Here is a 20,940-nt window from a genome sequence, read left to right on the forward strand (position 1 = left end):
GGTGTCCGGCGCTGCATTCGCTGTAAGACAGCAACTCTACCGCTGCGCCACCATGACCGCATGGAGGGGTAAAGTGTGAAAAAGACAGATCAACGCAGACGATGTTCAAGGAAATGTAGAATGGTTCATTTTTAGCTGTGGGGAAGGTGACAAGGGGTAATTTTCAGGATGGAATACTGTGGGGATCAATGCTGGGGCCCTGGCCGCTCACTATCTATATTAATAATTTAGATCATCTGTAGTATGTCCAAGTTTGCTGATGATACAAAGCTACAAAGCTAGTGTGTGTGTGTGTGTGTGTGTGTGTGTGTGTGTGTGTGTGTGTGTGTGTGTGTGTGTGTGTGTGTGTGTGTGTGTGTGTGTGTGTGTGTGTGTGTGTGTGTGTGTGTGTGTGTGTGTGCGTGTGTGTGTGTGTGTGTGTGTGCTTTGTGTGTGTGTGTGTGTGTGGCATCACATAACCAAAATGTAACAGGATTCATTATTATCTCTTGGTTTTTATTTCCCCTCCTCATAATGAAATTTATAATTCATTACACTCGTAAACAGCTTATCACACAACATAGACCACATAGACCAATCAGCCTGATTACTTGATGTAACCTTTGGGTATTTTTATGTCATATACAATTATTCCCTTCCATTTCAGACTAAAATTAATTGATGTGACAGGCAGTGTTGAAAATGATGAAAGGCGGAGAGAAAGGGAAGATATTTCTCCTTGAACAGAGAATAGAAGCCAGATCTGAACCTTCTGAATTTTGTAGTCGGCAGGGCAGTACTCTGCATATCGCCAGCTTGGACAATTTTACATTTTTATCAGGCCAATTAACCTACAAACCTGTACGTCTTTGGAGTGTGGGAGGAAACCGAAGATCTCGGGGAAAACCCACGCAGATCACGGGGAGAACGTACAAACTCCATACAGACAGCACTTGTAGTCGGGATCAAACCCGGGTCTCTGGCACTGCATTTTGCTGTAAGGCAGCAACTCCACCGCTACATATTACTACATAGTAATAAATCATGCAGGGAACTTCTTCAGAATGAGGATCTTACCACAGAGAGAAGTTCAGATAAGCAACGCAAAAGGAGGAACTAAATAAACATGCATAGAGGGAACAAAATAAAAATTCATGCTACGGTTAAATGAAGTAGTAGGAAGAAGCAGAAATGCCACCACAGATCTATTGAATAAAACGACTCTTCCCTCTTCAATATAAATACATTGCATTTTGCCTATCCCATCTCGTAAGCTTGTAGCTTCAAATCACTACACCTAGCTTTGTGCATTTCAGGGAATTTATGGTAAACTTTTCAAACTCTATATTTACTAGTCACTGCATTTTGTCATCCGTTATATCTACTACTTGCCCTCGTATAAATCACGATAAGGGCATCAGGTAATCCTGGCATCGATTGCTTCACACACAGTTATTGGCGCCACATATATTGCTTTGCAATAAGAATGAAGAGCCAAGCTTTGCAATAAGGATGAAGGGCCAAAGATTAACACTTACTCTTTTGATCGATGCGTAGATCGTACAAAGGCGTTCTATAAATATCTGCAGTGGATAGAGCACAGCGAGATAGAGGTGCATGGTGCGATGGTCCCAAGATAAAAACTCTGCGTCTGGCAAATTAAATTGACAAGTTAAATGATCACCTTCTTTCTGTTTTAACACAACCAGTGATGTAAGTGACAAAAACATTTGCCTGATCTCAAGAGTGCTGTTAGATGATGACATTTGTACAGAGTTGAACGTCATAATCTCTATCTCCCATGCTTTAAGGGTCACGGAGGAATCATAGCTGAGAAAGACTATTTACCTAATCTTAGTTCATTCACTTCAATGCAGTACAGTGCTGTTTCTGAAATGTTTCATGTGTGGGTTTCTTTCGGCTCCAATTTGAAATTTTATTGACCACCAAGTGTAGAATTTCTCTTAAAAATGTCACGTTTCTCCCTTAATTCTACTTTCACGACATAATTAAAAGTATTCATTGTCTATTATTCCCGAGTTGTCTTCCACTTGGAATCGTCTGTACATTTGACCACTGTGTGTAAAGCCTCCAAATAGTGCTCAAAGATCATTTTTAATCAATCACCTCATGTTGAATTTCTCACTGTTAACCTTTAAAATCTTCCAAGATTCTCCCTTAGTTCTACTTTTACAACATAATTAAAAGTATCCATCCTATCTAGTATTCCTGAGCTGTCTTCCATCTTTGGATCCTCTGTGAATTTGATCACTTTGTGTGGAGCTTTTCAATATTGCTCAAAGCTAACGTTACATCAACTGAGAATATTAAAGGAACCTTTTCTTGAATACTTTAGACTTTAAAAATACAGCGCGGAATCAGGCCATTCAGCCCACCGAGTCCGTGACGACCAGGGATTACCCCGAACACTGACACTATCCTACACACTTAGGACAATTAAAAATTTTGCCGAAGCCAATTACCCCACAAACCTGTACCTCTTTGGAGTGTGGAAGGAAACCGGAGCACCTGTTGAAAACCCACGCGGTCACAGGCAGAATGTACAAATTCATACAGTAGTACACCTGTCGTCAGGATCAAACCCAGGTCACTGGCGCTGTAAGGCAGCAGCTCTACCACTGCGCCATTGTGCCACCCCCACCTGTAACGTATCTCCTTTGCTGCTGTACTTTAATACCCCAAATGTACATTCATTTTGAACCCATTGGAAGGCTGGTGGAACTGGCAATAACTTTGAAGAATATATAAATTGCCAGAAGCTTCCCCAGAATTTTACCTACAAGATGGTGACAGATTTGGGAGGAGCAACTCATCCCAAAGAACAATCAGCTAACTGTGTGTAGCCTACAACTACATCAAAACAGTGGACACAGCAATACTGAATGAGAATTGCTTACGCAACACATTGCAATCATTGTAGTCAACAAAAAATGCGAACAAAAATAACATGAATTAACATTCAGGAACATAATGTGGTTGGCAAAACACAGTGAATTCTGCTTGCATATTATCAATTAATTGGGCGGCACAGCAATCGAGCTGCTGCCTTACCTTCACCTATGACTGCACACCTGTACATGGTACTAACACCATCATCAAGTGTGCAGATGATACAACGGTGATTGGCCTCATCAGCAACAACGATGAGCTGGCCTACAGGGAGGAGGTCCAGCACTTAGCAGCATGGTGCGCTGACAACAACCTGGCCCTTAACTCCAAGAAGACCAAGGAGCTCATTGTAGACTTCAGGAAGTCCAGAGGCGGCACGCACACCCCCATCCACATTAACGGGACGGAGGTGGAACGTGTTTCTAGCTTCAGGTTCCTGGGAGTCAACATCTCCGATGACCTCTCTTGGACCCACAATACCTCTACTCTGATCAAGAAGGCTCATCAGCGTCTCTTCTTCCTGAGAAGACTGAAGAAGGTCCATCTGTCTCCTCAGATCCTGGTGAACTTCTACCGCTGCACCATCGAGAGCATCCTTACCAACTGCATCACAGTATGGTATGGCAACTGCTCTGTCTCCGACCGGAAGGCATTGCAGAGGGTGGTGAAAATTGCCCAACGCATCACCGGTTCCACGCTCCCCTCCATTGAGTCTGTCCAAAGCAAGCGCTGTCTGCGGAGGGCGCTCAGCATCGCCAAGGACTGCTCTCACCCCAACCATGGACTGTTTACCCTCCTACCATCCGGGAGGTCTCTCCGTTGCCGAACCAGCAGGTCGAGGAACAGCTTCTTTCCGGCTGCTGTCACTCTACTAAACAACGTACCTCGGTGACTGCCAATCACCCTCACCCCCGGACACTTATTATTTTTTTTTTTTATTCAAAATCGTTTGCTATGTCGCTCTTCAAAGGAGATGCTAAATGCATTTCGTTGTCTCTGTACTGTACACTGACAATGACAAATAAAATTGAATCTGAATCTTACAGGTCCAGAAACCCGGGTTCGATCCTGACCATGGGTTTGTACATTCCCCCCATGACCTGCATACATTCTCTCTGGGTGCGTCGGTTTCCTCCCACTCTCCAAAGATGTACAGGTTTGTAGGCTAATTAGATTGGTAATAAGATTGTAAAGTGTCCCTAGTGTGCGTAGGATGGTGTTAGTGTGCAGGGATCGCTGGGCGGCATGGACTTGGTGGGCCAAATGGCATGTTTCCACGCTGTCTCTAAACTAAACTAATTACATTCAGACTCAGTTCAGAATATGCCCGAACAAATGTTAAACTCTTGGAAGTTACACCCTGGAAAATGAATCGGTTCTGATGATTTTATGCACTGTTTTAGGAGGTACTGGATGTTAGTGAGGCTCTGCCCATAAGCAAATGTAATATTGCAGTGAACATAATATAATGCAAGCATTAACCTGAATTACAAATGGCAGTGGTCAGTGTGGATAAGTACCAAGAGAGTTGATGCATGTATGTGATGGATATTGGTCAAGGTGTCTCTCAATCTGACCACAGAGATACAGGAGAGGAAGGAAGCTGACATTACTGACATAGCATGTGTAACTAAAATGGAATTTAAAGAAAGACGATGATTTTTAGTGAGGTTCAGCTCCTGATCTTGGCAATCAGATGTGCCCACGGTAACTGGTGTAGGAAATTAATTCAATATGTATATTTTGAAAGAACACAAGTTCCACTTGCAGTTTTCCAGTGGCTGGTGCCAATTGTTACTGGAAGTAGCAGATGAAGAGGATCACCTTATGGGAAGTCATCTGGTTATTGTTTGACATTGATCTGCACTTGGAAAACGTAACCAAGCACTGCTGATATCGTGCAAGTGAACAAGAAAGGTCCCAACCAAAACCATTGTCGGTCAATTTCCCTCCATCGATGCTGCCCAGCCCATTGAGTTCCACCAGCAGTTTGCTTTTTGTTCAAGATTCCAGCAACCCCGACTCTTGTTTCTCTATCTAAAGTCCCTGTTTTTGATCCACAAAAGAATACTGACGAATAAGCGGGTCTTGTCGCTGTTTTGTTTCACACAGATGCCACAGTCCATCTCGTCCATACTGTCAGACAGCAGAGATGCTCCATTGTAAAACACATTGTTACAAAGAGTCACTTGGAAGGAATGCACAACACAGAGAAGGCAATTCAGTCCCAGATAGACCAGCTTTTTTATTCCTTGATGTCTCCTTGCGTGTACTTATGCTACCTGCATTACAATCATCTTGACTTCACACTAACTGTTCTCTGAGTAAATATGTCACTCCTTCATTCTCTGTGGGTTTATCCATGATAATCTTATATTGATGGCCCTCATACTGTGCTAGTCCCACATTCCTGCGTTTGGCCCATATCCTGTCAAGCCTTTCCTATCCATGTACCTATCCAAATGTCTTTTAAATGTTGTTATAGTACCTGCCTCAACTACATCCCCTGGCAGATCATAGAATCTTATAGAAACTTACAAAATTCTTAAGGGGTTGGACAGGCTAGATGCAGGAAGATTGTTCCCGATGTTGGGGAAGTCCAGAACAAGGATAAGGGGGAAATCTTTTAGGATCGAGATGAGAAAAACATTTTTCACACAGAGAGTGGTGAATCTCTGGAACTCTCTGCCACAGAAGGTAGTTGAGGCCAGTTCATTGGCTATATTTCAGAGGGAGTTAGATGTGGCCCTTGTGGCTAAAGGGATCAGGGGGGGGGATGGAGAGAAGGCAGGTACAGGATACCGAGTTGGACGATTAGCCATGATCATATTGAATGGCGATGCAGGCTCGAAGGGCCGAATGGCCTACTCCTGCACCTATTTTCTATAACCTTCGACACCTGTACTAATCAAAAATCTATCTATCTCTGCCTTAAAAATATTCACTGACCTGGCCTCTACAGCTTTGGCAAAGAATTTCAGATTCACCACCCGCTGACTAAAGGGATTTCTCCTCATCTCCTTCCTAAAATAATGTCCTTTAATTCTGAGGCTATAACTTCTAGTTCTAGACTCTCCCACTAGCGGAAACATGCTCTCCACATCCTCTCTATCCAAGCGTTTTTTACTATTCCGTATGATTCAATGAGGTCCCCCCTTATTCTTCTAAACTCCAGCGAGTACGGGCCCAGTGCCGACAAATGCTCATCATACGTTAACCCGCTCATTCCTGTTATCATTCTTGTAAACCTCCTCTGGACCCTCTCCAGAGCCAGCACATCCTTCCTCAGAAATAGTGGCCAAAACTGCTCACAATATTCCAAAGGCGGCCTGACCAGCGCCTTGTAGAGCCTCAGCATTACATCCATGTTTTTGTACACAAGCCCTCTTGAAATAAATGCTAGCATTGAGTCTGCTTTCCCTGATAAGCTCCTACATGGGCCGTTTAAGTACAAAGTATCTATTAATCCGCTGGTAAAAATTGAAGGGACGCTTCCGTTTTCACACACTACAATCAAGTGGCCCTTCATGAGCAAACAATGAAGCTTTCTCTGCTGAAGCACTCGACAGTCCCACTCCACCACCTTCAAAAGGAAACGTGGTGAAGTGGGGCTGTGGAGTAGGAGGTTTATCACAATGCATGAAAATTAAACAGCAATCGGAACAGTTGTGTTACTGTTCGGGCATTCAACCGGGGAACACACATGCATTATTTGCACAGGTCAATCGAACAAAAGAAAATATATAGTAGACCCATGAGTATTTGAAACTGGTGAGGATGCTGTACCACCATGTATAGTTTTTAAGCAGAATGTTCCCCATCTCCAAATCTTGGTTTTTGTTTAGTCTAGAAATATTGCACAAAAACAGGTTCTTCAGCCCACCGAGCCCGCACTGACCAGCGATCCCCGCATACTAACAGTAACCTACACACACACTAGGGACAACTTTACATGTGTACAAAGCTAATTAACCTACAAACCTGTACTTCTTTAGAGTGTGGGAGGAAACCGCAGCTTCCCGGAGAAAACCCACGCAGGTCACGGGGAGAACGTACAAACTCTGTACACAGTGGTCAGGATTGAATCCGGGTCTCTGGCGCTGTAAGACAGTGACTCTACCGCTGTGCCACCCTATCTCACGGTGTCTCTTGCAGTGCAGACCCTGAAGACAGCAATCTAACCATAGGAATTTGGTTACTTGTTCCAAGTCAAATTACAGCTGTTTACTTTCTGTTATCATAGGCTCCTCAATGAGGCCCACGATTGAGTTTTTGTTCTACGTACGAGAAGCATATATGAGCAGTACACATTTCTTGGCCTCAATTCATTTTGTCATCACCAATAAAATTAGTCAGTCGTCCCTAATTCCCCTTGAGCAGAGGATAAAGAGACATTTGCTTGTGTCTGGAGATGGTGCATTCTGTTCTGTTGCAATATGTTCCAGAATCCAGACTCAATGACTATATGTGAACCTCAGCGGGTCAGACAGCATCCTAACTTTGTAAACCACCATCTGAAGTTCCTTGTTTCTAATGTATGATGAAGTTTGATGGGGAGAACGGATGGTGGACAGAAGGTAGTGGGGTGGGAAAATGGAAAATCAGTAAGTAGATGAACAGTAACAGATTTGCAGCCTGGAGCTTCTTAACTCAGTGACCACTAGTAACCAGCAACGCAGTGTAACAGTATGACACACTGCTCACAAGTCAACTTAACGTTTTACAATGCAATAAGCTTTTCAGCCACTGGCTCCACTCCATTTTATCAGCTCCATCGTTTTAGCGGAATTCCCCTGGCTTTCTCGTCAAATCACATAATACCCTTATTGTCCAAGGAAGTCTATCTCCCTCATAACTAATTCAAATAATCTACATTTCGCCACATCAAGGACGGTGTATTACACACTGTGGCAACACTCGAGCAAGATGATTTTGTGGATGTTTTTTTAAATCCGTGTTCTAATTATAGGACAATCACTTATTCTCAATATTTCACAGGGAAAAGAAAGTCCATTTTCCGTCTATTCTACCAATTCCCAGCACTGTTTAACACACGCCAAAAGGAACGTCTCTTGTCGTTCTCAGCTTCGGACACTCAGTTTTTCCAACCTAAATTCCCCTCTAGTCACCACCAAATCTACCAACTCAAAGAGCCATAGCGCAATTCTCCAAGGCCAGTATCTGCTCCCTGCAGATATGAACACACAAACATCACTACAATCTACATCTACAACATGCTACAATCAAAACGCTCTCTGCAGCCTGTTGTAACACTTCTACATAATCAATTCTGTATTTCTATCTATATTCTTAAAACTAAGACAATTTAATTTAAACACAGTTTAATGTTCACAAATTATATTGTACCAGTAGAGGTAGCTAAAAAAAACCCAAAGTGCTGAAATAACTCAGCGCTTCAGGCAACATCTCTGGAGTACATGGATAGGTGACGTTTCGGGTTGGGATCGTTCTTCTTACAGATTGCGGTGAGGGGGGTGGGAAAGAAGAGAGAGAGAAAGTTGGGCGGGGGCAGGACAAAGGTCACAGGGGAGAGGCATTTTTGATTGGCAGATGGCTGGTCAAATGCCAGAAAGGAAAGCCCAAAAGTGTCCAATAAGGATAGAAGAGGCTCGAATTGAGAGGCCAGAGGAAGGAATCGAGGATGTTGACCCGGGAGGGGTAAAGGGGAGAAATGAGTGCCAATCCAGGTGGGGCGCAGGGAGGAGAGGGGAATGGGGAGGGGATTGTAGGTTGGTTACCTTAAACTGAAGGATTTGATTTTCATACTGTTAGGTTGTAAGCTACCCAAGCAAAATATGAGGTGCCGTTCCTCTAGTTTGCATGGTGCCTAGATCTCTAATCTCTCAAACTACTCTCTTATTCTTATCAGACATACTTCCAAATTTGGACAATTCTCGTTTGATACTCGTTATAAACTCTTACATTTTACTCTGCCAGTGCCTAAACCTCAACTTCCTTACTTCATATAGTGCCCAGCTGTGCAGTATACTTGACATTATTTATATTTGTATATATCCTTTACCTTTGATGCCTGGTCCTTATTAAAACCATTACTCTCTGTCAACTGGCAGATTTCCCTACACAGCTTCAACTCCATTTAATGTCCAAGAGATGTAGACAAACATACATGATAGACAACCTTAGACTGCAATATCTGGTTTGGAAACTAAACACTATTGTGCCCTGGTTCCATCTGTGTTTAAAAAAAAAAAACACTTCTCAACTGGATATATCACCTGCAAAATGTGATAATGTTTTTTATTGAGCATGCATTATAAACAGCCCAAATTAAAGAAGTGACCCGAGCTTATACAAAACAATGTGTACTCCTTTAAATCTTCAGTTCTTCAATCTATCCCGCTTGTACGCCACAAGCATACTTTTTGTTTACTACACTTCCGGGTGTTGTAATACCCAGAATGTTGAATGTTGTACCATTTATGTGCAAGTCGAGGGGCATTAGTTTATAACAAAAGCAGTGGGTTTAGCGAATGGAGGGAGGAGGGTGGGGAGGGGAAAGCACCACTATACACCACACCTAAACCTGAAAATAACAGTTAAATATTTTAGGTTACACAGAAAAGCTGGAGAAACTCAGCGGGTGCAGCAGCATCTATGGAGCGAAGGAAATAGGCAACGTTTCGGGCCGAAACCCTTCTTCAGACTGATCAGGGGTGGGGGTGGGTGGGGACAAGAAAGGGAAAAGGAGGAGTAGCCGGAAGGCTGGAGGGTGGGAGGAGACAGCAGGGGAGCTGAGGAAGGGGAGGAGACAGCAAGGACTAACAGAATTGGGAGAAGTCGATGTTCATGCCCCCGGGGTGCAGACTCCCCAAACGGAATATGAGATGCTGTTCCTCCAATTTCCGGTGCTGCTCGCTGTGGCCATGGAGGAGACCCAGGACAGAGAGGTCGGAGGCGGAATGGGAGGGGGAGTTGAAGTGCTGAGCCACCGGGAGGTCAGCTTGGTTATTGCGGACCGAGCGGAGGTGTTCGGCGAAACGATCGCCCAACCTCCGCTTGGTCTCACCGATATAGATCTGCTGACATCTAGAGCAGCGGACGCAATAGACGAGGTTGGAAGAGATGCAGGTAAACCTCTGTCGCACCTGGAACGATTGCTTGGGTCCTTGAACGGAGTCGAGGGGGGGGGTAAAGGGACAAGTGTTGCATCTCTTGCGGGTGCAAGGGAAAGTGCCCGGGGAGGGGGTGGACCGAGAGGGAAGGGAAGAATTGACAAGGGAGTTATGGAGGGAGCGGTCTTTGCGGAAGGCAGATATGGGGGGAGATGGGAAGATGTGGCGAGTAGTGGGGTCACGTTGGAGGTGGCGAAACTGACGGAGGATTATTTTTTGTATGTGACGGCTGGTGGGGTGAAAGGTGAGGACTAGGGGGACTCGGCCCTTGTTGCGAGTGCGGGGATGGGGAGAGAGAGCAGTGTTGCGGGGTATGGAAGAGACCCTGGTGCGAGCCTCATTTATGGTGGAGGAGGGGAGCCCCCGTTCCCTGAATAGTGAGGACATTTCAGATGTCCTGGTGTGGAACGCCTCATCCGTGGAGCAGATGCGGCGTAGACGGAGGAATTGGGAGTAGGGGATGGAGTCCTTACAGGAAGCAGGGTGGGAAGAAGTGTAGTCCAGATAGTCATGGGAGTCAGTGGGTTTATAGTGTATGTCGGTTAGAAGTCTATCACCTGCAATGGAGATAGTGAGGTCAAGGAATGGTAGGGAAGTGTCGGAAATGGTCCAGGTGTATTTCAGTGCCGGGTGGAAATTAGTGGTGAAGTGGATGAAGTCAGTCAGTTGTGTGCGGGTGCAGGAGGTGGCACCAAAGCAGTCGTCGATGTAGCGGAGGTAGAGGTTGGGGATGGGGCCCTGGTATGTATTGAACAAGGATTGCTCGACGTAACCTACAAATAGGCAGGCATAGCTGGGGCCCATGCGTGTGCCCATAGCTACGCCTTGTATTTGGAGGAAGTGGGAGGAGTCGAACGCGAAGTTATTGAGGGTGAGGACCAGCTCCGCTAGGCGGAGGAGAGTGTCAGTGGCTGGGTATGGGTTGCTTCTCTGGTCGAGGAAGAACCGGAGGGCTGTGAGACCATCGTGGTGGGGGATGGAGGTGTATAGTGATTGGACGTCCATGGTGAAGATGAGGGGGTGAGGGCCTAGAGAATTGAATGCGCGGAGACGACGGAGAGTGTCTGAGGTGTCTTGGACATAGGTAGGGAGGGATTTAACCAAAGGTGATAGGATGGAGTTAAATATTTTATATCGGTTCTATCACCACCTAATTGGTGATACATATCCACCGGGTGGCGCTAGCAATGGCTGCCGTGCCAAAGTCCTTTCCTTCTATGTGTTTTAATTGTATGTGTTAAATGTATGTTTTTAGTGTTCTTTAGTTTCTTTTATGTGGTGGGGGGGTTGGGGGAATCATTTTCTAATCTCTTACCTCGACGGAGATGTGGTATTTTTCCGTATCGTATCTCCGTCCGCATCGAGTAGTTGGGGGCCTCTGCTGGAGACCGACTTCGAGAGCTCCACTGTGGTCGCCTGCGGACTTACCATCGCGGAGCTCACGATCTGTTTCCCAGGGGCTGACCTCGGGTGCTTGCGGACTTTAACATCACGGAGCCCGCGTCTCTGGTCAGAGACCGACTTCAGGAACTCTAAACCGTAGGAATTTCGACCGCCCCAATGCAGGAGTTTCGATTGCCCTGACGTGGAAGTTTCAATCGCCCGGCTGCGGGAGGTGCAGCTGCCCCGACCGTGGGAGAATAAGAGGGAGAAGGTTGGACTTTCTTGCCTTCCATCATGGTGAAGAATGTGGGGAATCTGCTGTGGTGGATGTTTATGTTAACTTTTATGTAGTTTTGTGTCTTGTTATTTTTTTTTGTATGGCTGTATGGTAATTCGCATATCACTGTACCTTAATTGGTACATGCGACAATAAAAGACCTGTGAAACCTAATTCCAAAGGCTTTAGTTATGCTGATGTTTATTATCTGGTAATGTTTCATTGACTTAACGGTTCCTATCGCCAATTATAGTCAGGCGTCCCTTTAAAAATTTGCTTTGTTTATGACAATAGCTGCTAGAAGACAATCCCCAGAATTAAGATTTACTTACGTGATGGATGGATCCACTTGTTTATAAGCATGAGCAGCACAAGATCCACAGTACGTGTACCCTGCGTGACTGTGAAGACAAAAGCAGAAGAGGTTTGCGCAAGTCCAGAGCTGAACAAAATGTCCACGGCAAGCGCAGGTTCTAGTTCCAAAACATGGTGAGATGGGTCCTTCAGCCAGCAGTCCACTGAAGGGCAGAGTTCCAACAGTTCAGTTTACTGTCACGTGTACCAAGGTACAGTGAAAACCTTTTTGTTGCGTGCTAACCAGTCAGCAGAAAGACAATACATGAATACAATCAATACATTATTGTGTATAGACGCATGCTAAGGAAATAACGTTTAGTGCAAGGTAAAGCCAGCAAAGTCCGGTCAGGGGTAGTCCGAGGGACATCAAAGAGGTAAATCGTAGATCAACACTGCTCTCTGGTTGTGTAGGATGATCATGTTATCATGATCTGATATCACCTCCAGATTCAGGGATAGTTTCTTCCCAGCTATCCCTGAATCTGGAGGTGTGCGGTTTCACATTTCTATACCTTTTGCCTGATGGGAGAGGGGAGAGGAGGGAGTGGCCAGGGTGCAACTCGTCCTTGATTATGCTGTTGGCCTTACCGAGGCAAAGTGAGGTATAAATGGAATCAATAGAAGGGAGGTCAATGAAGCAAGATTAAACCAAGTATTTCTCAGCATGGGAGGAAGGTCACTGGGCCTGCACCACTGTATATACCAGCAGCAGCTGGAGAAACATCAAGAGGCTCTGCAGCAGGTCAACTGCTGACTGCTTTGGGCACAGAGAGAAAAGATTGAACAAGAAATGCAAAAATAAAAGGCATTAACATAAAATATATCTTGAAAAGAGCTGGAAAGACTTAGGCAATCAGGTTCCAGATCCCTTCAGAAAGATATCAATAGAGAATTCCCTCCTCTGCACCTTTCAGCAAAATACACCAAAATGTTCCCCAAGGTGACCCATTCAAGCCTCAGGAGAATGTCCACTCTCACACAAACAGGCAGATTGCAGCTTTGAGGGCTGGCTATCTGTTGTGAAATTAGGCGTGTGGCCTAGTAGCACACTTTGCCAATGTTGGCATCTTTCACGTCTCCTTGCTTAAACGGATTATAGATTCTCCTTGGCAAATAGCTTCTCCATTATCAGAGTGAGGCCAAACACAAATTGGAGAAACAGCACCTCATATATTGCTTGGACAGATTACAACCCACTGTATAAATATTGACTTCTCTAACTTCAAGTAACCCTTATCCCCTCTCTCTCTCCCCCCCTCCCCCACCAAAATCGTTGTACTAGTTTCAAAGTTGTCTTGAGTCACATTATCTGTAACTCGTTTCACCTAACCCCTAGCTAACAATGGCCTGTTTCCTTCATCATCATTACTTTTTAGCGAATGTTTCATTCATTTGTTCTAAATCTCTACATCACCGTCTATATCTCTCGTTTCCCTTTCCCCTGACTCTCAGTCTGAAGAAGGGTCTCGACCCGAAACGTCACCTATTCCTTTTCTCCAGAGATGCTGTCTGACACGCAGAGTTACTCCAGCTTTTTGTGCCTTCTTCAGTTTGAACTAGTATCTGAAGTTCCTTCCGACACATAAAGGAAGTCCATATTGGAGACAATTAATATAGGTGGTGTGGTGGAAAATTCTGCTTGCACTTTTAGTCTGTGAAAATACATGAAGTTTCAGGAGACATCTGTAGAAGGTGAAATCAATATGTGCTCTGCCAAGAGGAGATCTACTCGACAGGGTTTTGAAAATGACAAATATCCTTTGGCGATAAATATAAGATGCCACATATAAAATAGTTACTAGATGAGGAGGAAAAAGATACATAGAACAGATGGTGGGTTGATTTCTTTATGATTAAATCATAGACAATTGGATTCTGGACAGGACAAATTAAGTACTAAGTGCAGATCACAATACAGGTGAAGGGCAGTCCACAATGGGATTAATTTTGAATCAGTCTAGCTAATAACCGCTACAGACATATAACGTCGGATATTCTCCATTTTCGATCGTCGTGGGGTATGCTGATGTAAGATTTAACTGCTAATGAGACAGGTCTTTGTAGCAAAAATAGACACAAAATGCTGGAGTAACTATCTATAGATTCTGAAGAAGGGTTTCGGACCCTATTTCCTTCACTCCATAGATCCTGCTGCACCCGCTGAGTTTCTCCAGCATTTTTGTGTACCTTCGATTTTCCAGCATCTGCAGTTCCTTCTTAAACAAAAGAATCTATCTATCTCTGCCTTAAAAATATCTACTGACTTGGCCTCTACAGCATTCTGTGGGAAAGAATTCCACAGATACACCAATTGACATCCAATTTGTTCGTAACGTTGTCCCAGAAAAACACCATGGAATGCATGATAAAATGTGTAGGAAGGAACTGCAGATGCTGGATTAAACCGAAGATTGACACAAAAGGCTGGAGTAACTGAGCAAGACAAGCAACTTCTCTGGTGAGAAGGAATAAGTGACATTTCGGTTCGAGACACTTTTTCAGACCGTTCTGAAGAAGGGTCTCGACCCAAAATGTGATATTTTCTGCCCACCCAAGAGGAAGGATGGGACCTCGATTTAATGTGGGATTTTCTGGACGATCTTGCTGCAGATTGTCGAGCTAGATTATGTGCTGCAGTCTCAAGAGAGACTTTGAATTGTATGTATCCTTCCTACCCAGGAGGCAAAATTGCCAACATTTAAGCAAGATGTAATCATAAATGGAAGCATGCCTTGCTTGTAAACAAAACATTTAATGAAAGGAAAGGCTTCTATTTCAAAATCAACCCAGTAATAATATGAAGAAGATGATTTGGAGTCATGAAATTAAGGTGAAGGTAAGATGTCCGTTTAGGGTAAGTATTCTTGCCTCAATCAATAGGCTGAATGCTTATGTTCCACTCCTGTGGAGTCAAGAGCTCAAATTACAAGATAAAACTAGTGGTGTGGCATTGAGTGACTACTGCAATAAACGAGTGCTATCATCGGTGTGAGATGCAAAATCTTTTTGCACTGGTGAACACATGTGATCCTGAGGCACTAGTCAAAGATGGGGTCCTCCTGGACAGCTCTCTTCCCAGTCACCAACACCACAAGAAAAAAAGTCGGTGTCATCTTGGTACAGGTCTACTCAAACTTCAAACAAAATGGGCTGAAACTCTTTGTGACTCCGAAGGGATGTAATGCCAATGGACTCGATGGGTCGAATGGCCTAACTCTGCTCCTTTGTCTTAAGGTCAATAAGATGGTCTTATGGTACGCTCCCAGGAGGCTGCGGGCGGCAGATGTTCCCAGGAAGCTGTGGCCCTAGAGAAGCCAGGCAGCGGGTCCCTGCGGCTGCACTCAGGGTCTGCGCCGTGGAGCCAACAAGAGAGGATGGGTGCCAGCGGTCGAGAACGGGCCCGGCGGTCAAGGAAGGGGCCACGGTGTATGCCGGAGATTGGACAGGCGTGCGTGGGTGCCGGACGTGCTGCCGAGAGCTAAGAGGGACCCTGCGTGGGGGGGTGGGGTGCCAAGAGAACAAAAGGGGACCTGGAGGAGGAACGCTGGGAAAAAAAGAGGGATCACTGGGGACTATATGGAATTCTTTATAACTTTGTCAGCGTTCTATGTGTGGCAACTCTTTGCATACTTGTGTCTGCAAACCAAAGAATCTCACTGTGACATTTCACATGTGAGAATAAAGTATCATTCATTCATGCTAACAGAATGAAGGTTCTTTTTAAATATAAGCAAGGCCAAACAATCAAACAAACTTAATCAAAATGGACATGGAAGTTAATTGAAAAAGTAGTCATTAGAGAATATCTGCTGATCGGTTTAAAGAGAGAACTTACGGTGCAATAATAGCTCTAGCCGGTCTCCCAGTGGATTGTGCTTGGGCAAGCCAGCTATCTAGTTGTGCATTGAGTTGAGGTCCTGAAAAGAGAGATAGAATTTTAAACATTTTTTTAATCCTCACAGATTCTGATAGCACATTTCAAGTTGAATCCACCATGATTCTCCAACCCTTCACCTTGGCCTGCTCAAAAACCTCCAAACACACAGCAAAAATATTCTTAGAAACATAGACAATAGGTGCAGGAGTAGCCCATTCGGCCCTTCACCGCCATTCAATATGATCATGGCTGATCATCCAACTCAGTATCCTGTACCTGTCTTCTCTCTTTTCAATCCCCCCTGATCCCTTTAGCCACAACTGCAACATCTAACTCCCTCTTAAATATAACCAATGAACTGGCCTCAACTACCTTCTGTGGCAGAGAGTTCCAGAGATTCACCACTCTCTGTGTAAAAAATGTTTTTCTCATCTCGGTCCTAAAGGATTTCCCCTTTATCCTTAAACTGTGACCCCTTGTCCTGGACTTCCCCAACATCGGGAACAATCTTCCTGCATTTAGCCTGTCCAACCCCTTAAGAATTTTGTAAGTTTCTATAAGATCCCCCCTCAATCTTCTAAATTCTAGCGAGTATAAGCCGAGTCTATCCAGTCTTTCTTCATATGAAAGTCCTGACATCCCAGGAATCAGTCTGGTGAACCTTCTCTGTACTCCCTCTATGGTAAGAATGTCTTTCCTCAGATTTGGAGACCAAAACTGTACACAATACTCCAGGTGTGGTCTCACCAATACCATGTACAACTGCAGTAGAACCTCCCTGCTCCTATACTCAAATTCTATCTTCTGCACCCCCCAGCGCTTTTCCATTCCCCATTTTCTTTACCCTATCATCAGTTAACAATGTGGACTCCATGACACTCCCCCCCCCACCCAGCCCGTGTATGTTCTCCCCGTGACGGCGTGGGCTTTCTCCGGGTGCTCCGTTTCCTCCCACACTCCAAAGACGTACAGGTTTGTGGGTTTAGTGGCTTCTGCATAATTGTAACTTGTTCCCAACGTGTAGGATAGTGCTAGTTTCCGCGGCCTGTTTCCGCGCTGTGTCTCTAAAGTTTAAAGTAAAGAGATACGTCAAAATTCCAGATAATCACAAAGCTGCCGATGGTTACTAGCCAATGTAGAATAGACCACAAGGGTTAAAGATTTTTAAAATCTAGACATTCCTGGACTGTAAATTAATGGCAGCCAGGCAATGATAGATGGAGACAATTTGGTGAAAGTTGGGATACAAGCAGCAGTGGTTTGCATTATGCTCCTGAGAAGGCCCTTGGAGTTTAGTATATTAATAAAGATAGATCGTATGCAAGTGTCAGCAATTTGTGGGTTCTGTTTAATGATGCTGAAATTTCTAACACTGGACCACTCACCATCCATCGACAAGTTGACCCATTTTCCCCATAAACAGCACGATGCTATTGAACCAAAATGCTATTATCCTTTCAGTTAAGCTGGTACAGAGACAAGAGGATCAAAAAGGATTAAGATACCTTTTCCAAACAGTATAAATGCATGTAAAATTTTCAACAAGAACAATGTCGCTTAAAAATATCTTCACAAGCGGTATAAAACAAAGGGAACTGCACAACATGCATAGGTTTGCACAAGTAGATCTTTTAATAGTAAAATGGTTACTATATTTATGCCCTCTAGTTCCTGTTGACAGTTTTTAAATGTCACTTTTTAATACGTTTTATATCATAGCAATGGTTGCCAGAAAACTGGCCGCACAATGCACAAGTTACATGTGGTTTCCACATCATTTAATCACTATTGTTGTCAGATCAGCAGCATATGTCTTTATCAAATGGCGCTAACATAATTGAACATCCCAATGTGCATCGACTCATAGAGTCATACTTCGTGGAAACAGGCCCTTCGGCCCAACGTGCCCACACCGGCCAACATATCCCAGTTACATTAGTTTCACCTGTCCACGTTTGGTCCATTTCCCCTCCAAACCTGACCTAGCCACGTACTTGTCTACCTGTTTCTTAAAGGTGGGATAGTCCCAGCCTCAACTACCTCCTCTGGCAGCTTGTTCCATGCACCCACCACCCTTTGTGAGAAAAAGTGACCCCTCAGATTCCTATTCAATCTGTTCCCTTTCACCGTAAACCTATGTACCTCGATTTACCTACTCCAGGCAAGAAACTCTGTGCGTCCACCCGATCTATTCCTCTCATGATTTTATACACCTCGATAAGATCACCCCTAATCCTTCTGCGCTCCAAGGAACAGAGTCCCAGCCTACTCAACCTCTCCATGTAGCTAAAACCCTCTAGTCCTGGCAAAATCCTCGTAAATTTTCTCTGTACTCTTTTCAGCTTGACAACATCGTTCCTATAACATGGTGCCCAGAACTCAACACAATACTCTAAATGCAGCCTTGACAACATCTTATACAACTGCAACATGACCTCCCAACTTCTATACTCAATACTTTGACTGTTGAAGGCCAATGTGCCAAAAGCTTTTTTGCCCACCCTATCTACCTGCAACCACCTTCAAGGAACCATTCATCTGCACTTCTAGATCCCTCTGCTCTACAACACTCCCAGAGCCCTACCATTCACTGTGCAGGTCCTGCCCATGTTAGACATCCCAAAATGCAACACCTCACATTTCTCTGTATTAATTTCCATCAACCATTCCTAAGCCCACCTGGCCAATCAATCAAGATCCTGCTGCAATCGTTCACAACCATCTTCACTATCTGCAAAACCACCCACTTTTGTATAATCAGCGAACCTGCTAATCTTCACAAGGACATTAACACCAAGCTGCTGATGATATTATCCTGGGTGAGCAAAGACTTGATTTAAGAAGCCATGTTCCATAACTCATGGCTGGTAAGATGAGGTAATTCCATTCTTCATCAATTCTTATTCATCAGATCAGCATTTGTGGTTCCATATCCCTTAAGAACCTCACCTAAGGAGAGAAATCTTCAAATCAGACACGTGAATATTTTTAATTGTCAAGCTTGAACCGTTTATTTGAAGTAAGAGAGCGAGGATGGAGGGGACGAACAAAAAAATATCCAAACTTATGCTGGCCTTGAATGTGAAATCAGGTTTAATCATTTCAATGAAATACTGGCAGGATCTTCCCATGTTTGTCTCTTTGCAATGTTAATAGTGAGGCAATTCAACTGACAGAGGTAAAATGGTTGGGTCGCAATTAGTGACCATTTACGGGAGGTGACTCAATCCTCCCACACATTGAACATGCTGTTCAATCATTCTTTAATTAAAAAGCTTGCCTGTGAATGTAATCAGTTTGCAGGAGACAGCCTGCTGGAAATGGCCAACTGTTGCAGCTGGACTGCTGTTGTGTGGCAGTGCTCAGCTTCCTGTAATCTTGGATTTGTATTATTCAGTCGGTCACGGGTCATTTTTACTGCATAACACAGCTTCCGTCCAACTGTGCCAACGAGTGCTGTGTAAACTTGAGCCTTGAAATCCTTAGGTAGCATTAGGAACAGAAGATGCAGGAGTAGGCCATGTGGCCTCTTGAACCTAGTCAAAGATTCAAAATTGTGGTCCACCTTGTACTTTAAATGCCATTATCCTATCCTATTGCTGGATTCCTCTACTGTCTGGAAATCGATCGACTCCTGAATTGTATGCAGCATCTCCAGAGAAAAGGAATAGGTGACGTTTTGGTTCGGGACCCTACTTGAAACAGATTGTAGAAGGGGGAGAAGAAAGCTGCCATCTGAACTTTGTTTCTACATTTTGAAGTCCCAGGAAAAAAAACCCCGAATCTCAACTTGCCGATAGATACATTTTGATTCAGTATTTATTTGACACAACACCATTGAGAACAGGCATTCTGAAAGCCTGGCCCACTAAGTTCAAAACAGCCAGAGGAATACCAGGACAGAAAGAGCCTTGCTCTAAATGCAGGGCTCAGAAGAGCTGCATTTTGGAATCTCATGGTTTAAAATAACAGTGAGGGGCAATGCAATACGGCAGCTGGTTGGCAGAAGTGGACGACTTTAAGCAGAAAGCCACCTGCCAACTTGCTGTTACAGGAGGAGATGATCAGAGGTGGTTTGACAGCTGAACGCTGCAGCAGTATAAAACAACTTAGAAAAGCCCACTAGACCATGAGTAAAGAGTTCACAAGGGGTTGAATCCTCTGCTTTTGCTCCAGCAAACTCGCACAATTACCCCAAAGTGACAAAGAGAGGACGCGCTCAGCAGCACTACAATAACAACTTGCGACCACAGACATTTTCAGAGAGGTTTAGAAACTATTACAGGAATGAATTAACTCCTGATTTTATGTTGCTCCCACAATAAGAATCGCCTTTTAGTTTGTATTCTACACATTACTGCCATGCTAACAAGACAGAACACAGAAGGAGGCACAAAGTGCTGGAGTAGCTCAGCGGGTCAGGCAGCATCTCAAGAAAATATGGATAGGTGATGTTTCAGGTCAGGACCCTTCTTCAGGCTGATCACACCTTGCTTGCACACATTAATGCGCAGAAGTAGCATTTTGCTCACCTCACAGTGTGACATCTGGTTTTACTTTTCACAAATTAGGAAAGTGCCACTTATCTTATCCACAAAGCCTCACTCTGAAGCTACCAAAAGCGGATCAAAAAGTTCAAGAAAAATGGACTGCAAAGTTGAAAGCTAACACACCCAGTTTTGGTAACAAGGTTCAACCACACACTGGCTTTGAAAATGGAATATGAGCAGGAAGATAGCTTCTCAAGCAAAGAGCATTTTACCCTTTATTTCTTTTTTGGCTATGATTCTGCAAAGGTTTAATAATTTATCAAGCAAAAGCAGGCAGACATATGGCATTCAATTCTTTCAAATCTGCAAAGCAACAACTATTCGGACATAAGGTAATCTCAATCACTCCCCAAACCTCTCAACTCACACCCAAATGGTTGCAAACCAGACAATACTCACCATAAGCGGTTGATTTTATTTCAGAATGATGTTAACCATATAACCATATAACAA

General features: G+C 44.2%; 1 protein-coding gene across 1 annotated transcript in view; it reads right to left on the bottom strand.

Moving 5' to 3' along the window:
• memo1 (mediator of cell motility 1) overlaps positions 1 to 20,940 on the bottom strand; it is a 45,017-nt gene that overhangs the window by 16,961 nt on the left and 7,116 nt on the right. Inside the window, exons 2-4 of the mRNA XM_055639004.1 lie at positions 15,896 to 15,977; positions 12,036 to 12,104; positions 1,518 to 1,630 (exon numbers count right to left, since the gene is read on the bottom strand). Of these exons, the coding sequence (XP_055494979.1) occupies positions 1,518 to 1,630; positions 12,036 to 12,104; positions 15,896 to 15,977 (264 nt within the window). The remainder of the gene's footprint in view (positions 1 to 1,517; positions 1,631 to 12,035; positions 12,105 to 15,895; positions 15,978 to 20,940) is intronic.

Source organism: Leucoraja erinacea, chromosome 8, assembly GCF_028641065.1.
Source record: "Leucoraja erinacea ecotype New England chromosome 8, Leri_hhj_1, whole genome shotgun sequence".
In the NCBI taxonomy this organism is placed as follows: Eukaryota; Metazoa; Chordata; class Chondrichthyes; order Rajiformes; family Rajidae; genus Leucoraja; species Leucoraja erinaceus.